The 11,293-nt window shown below is 39.3% G+C and overlaps 1 protein-coding gene across 1 annotated transcript in view; it reads left to right on the forward strand.

Annotated features, from left to right (window-relative positions):
• Positions 1-9,886: 9,886 nt before the first annotated feature.
• The window catches only part of man1a1 (mannosidase, alpha, class 1A, member 1), a 108,952-nt gene continuing 107,545 nt past the window's right edge, over positions 9,887-11,293 (forward strand). The window contains exon 1 of the mRNA XM_053613792.1: positions 9,887-10,559. Within this exon, the coding sequence (XP_053469767.1) occupies positions 10,062-10,559 (498 nt within the window). The 5' untranslated portion in view covers positions 9,887-10,061. The remainder of the gene's footprint in view (positions 10,560-11,293) is intronic.

Below are 11,293 nucleotides of genomic sequence, written 5' to 3' on the forward strand. Positions count from 1 at the left end.
AATGTGATTTGGATGGATTTTGTTGTATGAAACGGTGAACACTAACCCCACCCTGTAACCTAACCTTAACCTTTTTATCTTTTAATATGGCTTGCGCCATGAGAATAGAGAAAATAAGACATGATCGTGGTGATGTATATTTTTGGTACGAGTGTGAGTGTGTGACTGTGTGGGTGCATAGTGCCCTGTGATGTACTGTGTATGTGTGTGTGTGTGTACACCTTGCACATAGTGTTACTGAGATCCACCAGCTCCCTGAGCAAGATAAAGCAGTTACTGAAGATGAATGAATGAATAAATGAATTTTAGTCACAAATGTGTAAATGCTCCGCCTACTTTAGAGGCAACAAGTTCATTTATGACAACAGCGCACAAAGAATTGTCTTACAGCCAACAAAAATAGCAACACACTGACATCGACCAGCAAGTTAGACTTGTGCTGGCATGAAAATCATGCCTTATCTTGGATACATGGATGAATCTATTCTATTTTCCATTATGAAGACATATCCATTTGAAAGCGTGTTTGTTTAGTCCCAGGGAATGCAGTGTAAAATATTATAATAAGAATATTATAATAATTTATTATAGTATTATAAGTACTTGTATCATATCTGTCACATCTGAATCCACTGCCAATCCAGGAACTACCACAAATCCTCAATCCAACCCGGTCTAGGCATTAACTTGCTCTTTTGAACTCGCCTCTTTCCTGTTAATCCTCATTTACTTTTGTGTATTTATACCAGTTCTTTCACCACATACAATGTGTTTGTGAGGTTTTGCCAATCCAGTGTGCAGTTCTAAGAGGTTATTTTCTCCGTCCATTATTCATGGGGGTTTTTTTATTTGTATTGCTTTGTTTGCCTGATGTTTGACCCCTGCCTGTTCTTAACAATGAGTTTGAGTGGTATTGTTAATAAACTGCTCACATTTCAATCATCATTCATTCATCTTCAGTAGCTGTTTTGTCTTAGTGGTTAGCATGTTTGCCTTGCACCTCCAGGGATGGGGGTTCGATTACCGCTTCCGCCCTGTGTGTACAGAGAGTGTGTGTTCTCCCTGTGCTTCAAGGGTTTCCTTCAGGTACTCCGGTTTCCTCCCCCAGTCCAAAGACATGTGCTGTATAGCCTGATTGGCATTTCCAAATTGAGTGTGTGCGATTGTGCCCTGCGATGTGTGGGCACCTCGTCCAGGGTGTCCCCCGCCTTGTGCGCTCAGAGTCCCTTGGGATAGGCTCAGGCTCTCTGCCACACTGTGTAGGATAAGCGGTACAGTAAATGGATGGATGGATGGAAATGTTTTTCCTTGTCATGCTCATAGTGGATCTGGAGTCTATCCTAGGCGCAAGGCTGGAGAGTTTACCCCGGATGGGACCACTTAGAGCACAGATAAAGGTATTCACTCACACATTCACAAGTAGGGGCAATCTACTTGGACAGTGGGAGTATTGTTCTACTATTTTCTCTCCAGTTTGATCTTGCCAATTCACACACAAGCTAGCTAAATCTCCCCTATTGCACAACAACAACCTACTGGGGAGCACGGTAAAAAAAAAAAAAAAAAAAGAAAAGTTGACTTAACTTAAAATTTCAAGGCAATTTGCTGCACAGATTTTTTGAGCTTAATTTCACCTTGAGTTAAATAAACCCAAAAAAAAGCTGTGCAGGAAGTTGCCTTGAAATTTGAAGTTAAATCAACTTTTCTTTTATACAGTGAGGGAGATTGGGGCAAATGCATCCTCTGAGACACATACAACCAACATCAGTATCTTCTCGAACTGCTGCTCATGCTGCATCACAACCCACTCCAGAAGATATCGCTATCTACCCTATCTACACATACTCCTCTGACTGGCTAATATGCCTGTGATTAACAGCGGAGAGAATACCACCATCCTGCCCAAAGCACGCATCCAAATTTTCTACCTTGACTCCTGACCATAGGATGCGGAGTTACAATCTCTAGATGACAGGGGGAACTCTTTTCTGCTGCACCACTTGCCATTTTGGAATTTTGAAACATGTTGTTTTTCCATGTTTCTCCTGCTCTACTGCTCAATGCACAGCTCTTATACTTGAGGCATTTGGCATAGCAGTTTTTGACACTCAATCACTAGGTTGGCATGCTCAAATGAGTGGTTTCAAGTTGTTTTTGGATTTTCGTGTAGATGGAGATATTTTTGAAAAATGCTGTAGGTGTGGAAGGAACTTTTTTTTCTAAACAGAGGGGGTAAAAACAACCTTCTCAAAAATATTCATATCTGCAGAATTAAACACAATGGCACAAGCAGCGAGAATCTGAATTAACTCAAAGAGACCATTAAACTTTACAAATAAATAAATAAACGAAATAATAATAATAATAATAATAATAATAATAATAATAATAATAATAAAAACTGCAGTATCCGGGAGGAATTAATGAGGAATCCACTCTGTGATTGAATTACACAAGCTTTACCCAAGATTACAACCCACTACTTCACTTCAAATGCGGAGAAATTCTGTTAAGTACCTACAGGCATTAAATAAAATTAGACAATTATTCACACTTTATATGTGATATTATTCCCATAAGATGAACATTAACCTAATAAGGGAGCAATCATTGATTTAAGCTCCCTGGGGCTTCAAAAAGAAAGAAAGAAGGAACGAACGAAAGAAAGAAACCTTGCCGTTTTGCCAGAGAAAACTCTCTCATCATTAGCAACATGTGCACATGGTACTGCTGCTAATTAACAGCTAGTAAGTCTGTTTCAGACATTAACACAGGGAATGTTAGCCCTGCCCTCGGTGCATACAATTCTATTGTTGTGATAATATCACGGATGTAGAGCATAAGGAAATTAGCATTAGGACTCTTCAATTCCCTAAGCAATTAGCATGATTTGCATGTAGGAAATATTAGCGATATTACACAGATAGGTGTGACGGCCAGCTGTTGTTATGTTTTCTGTTGGTGTACTGTTATCATGGGATAAGTGTGCATTAGCATGAGTTCAGAATTGTTGTATGAGAGAGAAACTCTGATGTATGAATTATGCCTATGGTCTTACAACGACAAATAAAAGAGCAAAGCGAGACATAGAGGTTGTACTTTCCTCCGGGTCGGAGTGCCATGACAATCTAAAGCAGTGGTCAGTAAATTTGTCACATTAACGTGGAGCAGATATGAGGCAATTATGTTGCAAATGTGACATTGGAGATAGAGTACTAGTTCAGTCAACAGCTAATGTTAGTTAGATTGCTAGTTCTTTTGCTGTTGTAAGCAACACAAATAGCAAGGCAAATATTTGGTGTATGATGATTCATGAAAATTAGTGCATTAGTGCAAAAAACAAAAAATTTTAAAGACAAAACCTGCCTTCTTGCTTTCTAACGGCAGTAAAAATTCGAAGAGCTACCAAAAGCAAACTTTTGGACAGAATGTGTTCTGATAGCATGCATGTTTGAAACGGATCACAATATGAGTCAAAGAATATCTCTGAAGTCCGCATCTGCAGTACGCACTACAGTTAGGACAAGCAGTTGTTAAATAAGCAGTGCCCCCAAGATTCTACGATTCTGCGATGGCAGAAATGAATGCAAAATCAAGCAAACTCTGCAATATTGAGAGGAGCTTGCCATTTTTCAAAATCACCCCAGATTTGGGCCAAGATGGGTCGTGACATCATCACAAGGCACGTTCAGCCAAAACCCTCTTCAATTCACGAGCGTCAAAAATGAGAACAATTACAAGGTCCCGTTTACCAACAGACATCACTGTGAAAGACCATGCAAAACTATTGAATGCGATCATAGTTTCACCGATTCAAGCTGTTTTCCGCTAAAAAAAAAAAATTCCATAAGTTGCATTGCAAATTTTGTATTTAAAAAAATGCGGCTAAATCAAGCATTTTTGGCTGCAATATCACAAAAAAAAAAAAACCCTCTGAGAAACTAAGGAATAAAACAGTCTGGAGGTGTGCTGGGGTGCACAGTGGCTTAGTAGTTAGCACGTGCGCCTCACACCTCCACGGTCGGGGGTTCGATTCCCACCGTGGCCCTGTGTGTGGAGTTTGCATGTTCTCCCCGTGCTGCGGGGGTTTCCTCCGGGTACTCCGGTTTCGTCCCCCCATTCCAAAGACATGCATGGTAGGCTGATTGGCACGTCTAAAAGTGTCCGTAGTGTATGAATGGGTGTGTGAGTGTGTATGTGATTGTGCCCTGCGATGGATTGGCACCCTGTCCAGGGTGTACCCCGCCTTGTGCCCGATGCTCCCTGGGATAGGCTCCAGGTTCCCCGTGACCCTGAAGAAAAGGTTACAGAAGCGGTATAGAAGATGGATGGATGAGGTGTGCTGTTATAGGAAAATAATCAACGACAGGGTAGTATGATGCGACCCAGTGCAAAGTGGAGCTACTGTTACGACGGTGGATTCTCTTTCTGCAACAGCACTGTGTTTCTCAGTGTGTTTTATTCCTCATATGCCACAGCAATTTGCCTGTGATTCTGATTATTTCTTACAGAACAACATGTTGTACATTTTTTCCATTTATAAGTAGCATTTAATGTTGTGGAACTTACACTATAACAGCTATAGACAGTCATTCACTCACCATTCTCTCTTTTTTTAGGCTTAATAAGAAAACACGTGTAGGTTCCATTACAAGCAGAACGACAGTCGGAGCTGCTGTTTTAGAACATTAATCAACACTTTACGACCAATCAGAATCAACGCAATAGCACTGTGTTATAATGTGGAATGATTCTGGATTTCTGTGGATTTTATTTTGATTATAGTACAACCAAACGTCAGATATTATTTGTAATATGATTATTTGTAATCGTTGGAAAACACTAATGCACTGAAGGCAGTGGAAAATATTTATAGAGTAAGCCATGTGGATGCTTAATTAGTCAATAATGCCACGCAAGCACATAGACAGGAACGGACTTTGTTCATGTAGTATTTACTTAACTGGCAAACGGATCTTTCTGGTTCTTCAGCAAGAGATTTACAAACAGTCCTTATCAAAGTATGATGGATCGAAGGGCAAAAAAAAAAAAAAAAGAGTTTAGTTTCTCTACATGAACCCAAACGCTTCCATGTGTTTATGGACAGATTCTAAACATATCCCTACTGCGGCATAGCAACAAGATGTATGAAATCACTAGCTGGGATTTTGAATGGACATTTATATTTTCTGTGCATCCTGTGTCAGTAGATTATATGGTGCTCAAGTCTCCTTCAATTTTACTGCATGGCTGCTCAAGCCTGGAGCAATGAGAGTGGGACTGAATGCATCACACACAGAGATAGAGAGAGAAAGCTGAGAGCAAAAGAACAACAGTCTAATTTAATATGAAGTCTAATTGAGCTGCAACCTTGCCCATATCAGTAATGGATTTAGGCAGAAATCTTTACTTCAGCTCGACAGAGACAAACCTTATATATTTCTAGTCCATATAGCTTTTTCTTTATTTTCTGATAGCCGTTATCTGACATTTTTCCCATGCTTGCCTTCTCTTGTTTGTGACCTTGTGGATATTCTCCATTTAAAAAGACAAATATTCAGGAGGATTATTCAGTTTTACAAAATAGTTAGGAACTGGGCTACAACAAATGTGTGCATGTGGAAGGTGGATTTCACCTTACAGAATAAACCAGTATGAAATAAACCTCTGGAAAATTAATAGTGTCACAGAATCCATGTAATGAAGGTTAGGATGGATGCAAGTACAGATAAGAGCTTTTAATAAAGAGAGGCGGGCAGATAAATCCAAATCATGAGACAATATATATATATATATCTCGCCTCTCTATTGAGGCGAACGTGCTAACCACGTTCGCCTCACACCTCCAGAGTCGGGGGTTCGATTCCCACTGTGGCCCTGTGTGTGTGGAGTTTGCATGTTCTCCCCGTGCTGGTTTCCTCCGGGTACTCCGGTTTCCTCCCCTAGTCCAAAGACATGCATGGTAGGCTGATTGGCGTGTCTAAAGTGTCCGTAGTGTATGAATGGGTGTGTGAGTGTGTGTGTGATTGTGCCCTGCGATGGATTGGCACGCTGTCCAGGGTGTACCCCGCCTTGTGCCCGATGCGCCCTGGGATAGGCTCCAGGTTTCCCCGTGACCCTGAAGGAAGGATAAGCAGTATAGAAGATGGATGGATGGATGAACAGCACATCATATCTTTCATTCATTTATAGTTACAGTTAATGTCATGGAACATCTGTGAAACAAGGTGGTTCCTGTTATCTCTCTTCAGTAAGCATTTTATCCAGATAAAACGCTAATAACATGCTCTAATGAAGATCAGTGAATGAATGATAAACAAACACAGTCTCGTTCGCATTGTTTTTTCAGTAACAGCTATTGAACATAACCAATATGATTTCCTTTTCCTTTTGAAACCTTTTCAAACATGCCACGAAACACTTTCTTCCTGGCAGCTGATAAGCACATGTGAAGTGTAAATGAGGAGTGATGGGGTTTAAATGATGAGGATAAATTAGGCGGAGTGGAGCTGTGAGCTGACAGCACAGCAGGTGGAGTGTTTCTGCAGGTGTTTGTGCTGAATGGAGCAAGTCGCCACACACACCTTAAAGACAAGCCCTGCTGTACACCATGCAGCCAGGTTTACTTTAGATCAGATTTTTATTTTGTGAACCATCTTGAAATGAGTTACATGTTCATTTAAACCATTCGCAGGGCACACAGGGTAGGCTGTTATTCCCTGTGATTCATATAACAAATGCTTTTATCCAGAGTGACGTTTGACTGAGACAGGATGCAAGCATAAATCTGAACAGCTGATGGTTAAAGCCTTTGCTTTCAAAAACTTTCAATTACATTTGACAACCTTTTCACTGAGTTATCACTACCTCCTGCTAAGCTAAATCGTTGTGGAACTTAACTGCTCGCTCTCAGATTCTAATGCAAGTCTAAATGAGTGCTTTATTAGAGGCAGGCACACTTAGAGACTCAAGCAATTAAACCCATAGATGAAAGACTCATATCAGCGCTAACACGAACTGTAAAACATTAATATATGTGGTGTGATCATAAATGTGCCAGCAGTCTTAAAGGGGATTATTTTGGACTTTTGTGAAGCCTAACACAAAAGCACCACGTCGCAATGTAAGACAAACAAATAAAATGGTATGAACTTATGCTGGGGGCTAACACTTCCGCACCTACCGCAGAAGATTCACGCAGCCTGGAGGAGCCTGGAGCCTATCCCAGGGAACTCGGGGCACAAGGTGGGGGATACCCTGGATGTGGTGCTAACCCACTGCAAGGCGCAATTGCACACACACGTATTCACATTCAGTGACAGTCATGTCAGTTTATTACACCAAGTGAAACACTCACTATATTTCATTTGTAAAAGATTACATTAGATCCGGATTGCTCCAATAAAATAAACCCATTTCCAACATTTCTTAATTCACTAAAACATTTAATAAACATTTCACGATTCACTTAATACTATTATTCGGTTTGATTTTCTAGTTTTCAAATATTTCAACTGAGGTCATTTGGACAAAAATGCAAAATACAGGCAGTTCAACAACTTTTTTGGCTGGCAGTGTACTTTATATTTGCAAAGAAAACTGAGAGAAATACCAGCACTCATCCATCTGAAAAGAAAAGGTTTTCATGCATGAACTTGAGTAGACTTGCATTCAGAGCTGTGCAAATCAAACGGTTATTGGGTCACTGTGAAAGTCAATGGAGCCATAATGGCCTCCATTCAGCATCCATTTGCACAGGTCTGTGGTGATTTTCTTATTTCACACCAAATCGTTTTTTTTTTTCTTCCTTTGGTTGTTTTATTTACACGAAGGCTTGTATAGTGTTCACATTGGAGGAAAGCGACTGGGATTCCTCAACACTCTCATTTCACGCCAAAGCATAGAGCAAAGTGCCAAACGGTGTGTAATCCATTTCACACTGTAATTGAGCATTCACAAAGGACCCCACAATTGCAATACCACACAGGGAGAATGGAAAGCGGACTCCAACAGGTTAAAGTGTTAGAAGAGTTATTCACTGTGACAGGTCGGTTACAAAAGAGAGACAATATGAATTCATGTTATAAAAACAGCAGAAGTGAATACTGAAGAAATAACCGAGCCTCATTTGAGATAAACTTTCTTTCGTATCCCCGTGAGTTCTTTCATAATTCACGTCCATAGACCAGGTTTATTTGACATAAAGACAAACACAACATGTTGTTTGACTCAATATAAAACACGTGAAGAAATTCGAGTTCCCTTCATAAAAGCAAAAGATCACATCTCATTTAAACAATGTTAATATTTAAGAAATAACAATGATTTTTCTCTTTGCTCCATTAAACAAACACTAATGTTTGAGTTAAGCAAAGACCAAAGCGAATGAATCACTGGGTCCAGAGTTCAGATATGTTAATCATGCAGTTCACAGCTGTCACATGTCCAACTTGGCAAACATCCCAAGCTGAAGTGCCACTGGAGTGACATTGTTTATTAGCTGAAGCAGATATTTGATACGTTTGCCTCAAAAATAAAATAAACTAACATTATACTGTGTATTATGTTTAAATTACGAATAATATGATAAAATAAATTATTTCTAATTCAAGGTAATAAGCATATATGTTAATATAAGGTTTTTTTAGTCACAAGTTACCACCAGAAGATGCAAAGCCCATTAAAGTTATTTATGAACATAAAAAAAGAAATAAATTGAAAATATAATGCATTTGGTATTTTGAAGATTGTCCACCAAATCTTGATGGCCTTATGTTTTTTTTTTTTTTAATTATTATTTATTAGATTAGATTCAACTTTATTGTCATTGTACAGAGCCAATGAAATGCAGTTAAATGCCTTAATTTAAACAAAGAAACTGAATATTTATCATTATATTTTATATTTTAAACATTTTATAGCGTTTTACAGATACATAATAGCAGATTTAAAAAAAAAAAAACTATTATGAGATACATGATACATAAAAGAGAGTGAATAGATGTAAAAAGGAGATTTTTCCAGGAGATTTAAACACAAAAATAGACACCAACCCCCCCCCCCCCCAAAAAAAAACAGTAAAAAAAAAATACAAAGCAATAAACAAAACTCTTTAAAATACAGCAGCAACAACAACAATATATACAGAAGGTTTTAACTAACTTGAATTAAACTAAATCCATAATCTGAACTGGAAAAAAAAAAACCTCATAATAGTCAAGTCAAGTATAGTCAAGTATATATATATATATATATATATATATATATATATATATATATATATATATATATATATATATATATATATATATACACCAAATGTTGTTTCCCCAGGACCATGGTGCAACGCAACAATAAAGTGGCATGGTACATGGTACACTGGACTACATAAAGTGCAAATAGAAAGAATATATATATATATATATATATATATATATATATATATATATATATATATATATATATATATATATTAAATAGTGTGAGATGAGTGCAAACAATACAATAAATACACAAGACAGTAGACATCAACAAGCCAGGACAACATAACAGAACATAATTAATTAATTGCTTAATTAACAATTAAGCACAAAACCCCAGTAAATTAATGTTACAAACTGACTGAATGAAAATACAATAATATACTAAACATTGTCTACTTTCCACATTTTCAGACCTTCTAGCTGGACTTTACGACCAATAACGCGTGAACAGCACATGATCTACACGTTCGGCCCGCTGTTCCGTTAGCCACGCCCACAATAACGTTACTCTATACGGGTGAGATGATTGGCCAAGGAGATCTGCCAATCAGCTCTCACGGCCACGCCTCCCGCTCTGTAATCCGCTGTAGCAGAACAGTGAGACTTTTTTCATCCCCACAGATGTTTCAGTATGATCAGCGAGGAGTGCTGCAACTTTCCTGAGGAGGATTTACTTTTACACCGGGCTGTACGGGCGTAAATGTTTACGCGCGGAGTGTAAACCCAGGGGATAACAGTCTACAAATTGAAGGGATTTGACTCTTTTAAAAGAAGAAGAAGAAAAAGAAGGAGAAGAAAATGCCTGTAGCTATTCTCATGCCTTTCACGGCAACCCCGAGTAGGAAGTCCGTTAGCGCGACCTCGTTCCGGCTAACGGAGAAATTCATTCTGCTCTTAGTTTTCAGCGCCTTCATCACCTTCTGCTTCGGAGCTATCTTCTTCCTGCCGGATTCCTCCAAGCTGTTTTTTTTCCGCTCCGACCCGGCGGTGGAGGGCGACACCCGGACAGGTACGGACGGAGACTCCGGTGGCACGGCGGGCAAGGACGAGAAAATCTTGGCCAAGATTCGGAGAGACCACGAACAGGCGCTGCTCGAAGCCAAGGACACGCTGCAGAAGCGGCCGGACGAAATCAAGCAGGACATCCGAAGCGAAAAGGACCAACTTGCGAAGGACCGAGGAGGCGAGAATGACGACGGCTCTCTGCCCGTTCTCGAGTACGCGCGACCACCTGGGGCAACGGGGCGCGAGCCCTCCGACCCGGAAACGAGGGAGAAACGAGCAAAAATTAAAGAGGTAGATAAATATTCTTCTTTGGCTCGGCTTTAACCCCACAACCCCCCCCCCTTTCCTAAAACAACCCCAACAAATAAAACACCTCAGGTTGGTATAAATGTTTGTGTTTGTACTGAGGTAAGTTAGCTTCCTCTGGTAATTAGCTGCCTAGTTACAGTCTAGTCAGAAGTTCACCCTGATGAGAGGAATAACAACAACAAAACACCAGCACATTAAATACACCAAACTTCCACTGTTAGATTACTACTGAAGCTGAGTAGTTTATAAAACAGCCGCTATGGCGGTTTATTTATGTTTTCAAGAAGTCCAAACAAAGCATGAGTTGTTTATTTGTCATTTGGACTTTACACTGAAATGCTTGAGATCCAGACACTGACAGTACAAACACTTGTTAGACTTCACATATTTAGACCTGGATGAGATTGAGATGTTGCTGTAAGGTAGGTGAAAACAAACAAACAAACAAAAAAGGTTTGTGGATATTAGTCAAGTTAAGTCAAGCCGGTACTGTACAGAGTGAACATCACGAAACATGTGATGTTAAGTAAGCAGGACAGTAAATACAAGTACAATAAATAGTAAGTAGTATATAAGTAGTAAAAGTACATCTTTTATTGCCTCAACAACATAAAAAAAAAGAATCAACAAATGCATGACACTTGACACCTCACGTATATTAAATGTCAGTCTGTTTCAGTGTTCACAGTTTTGTTTTAGCAGGCAGGGAAAAGGAA

This window comes from Ictalurus furcatus, chromosome 25 (assembly GCF_023375685.1).
Source record: "Ictalurus furcatus strain D&B chromosome 25, Billie_1.0, whole genome shotgun sequence".
In the NCBI taxonomy this organism is placed as follows: Eukaryota; Metazoa; Chordata; class Actinopteri; order Siluriformes; family Ictaluridae; genus Ictalurus; species Ictalurus furcatus.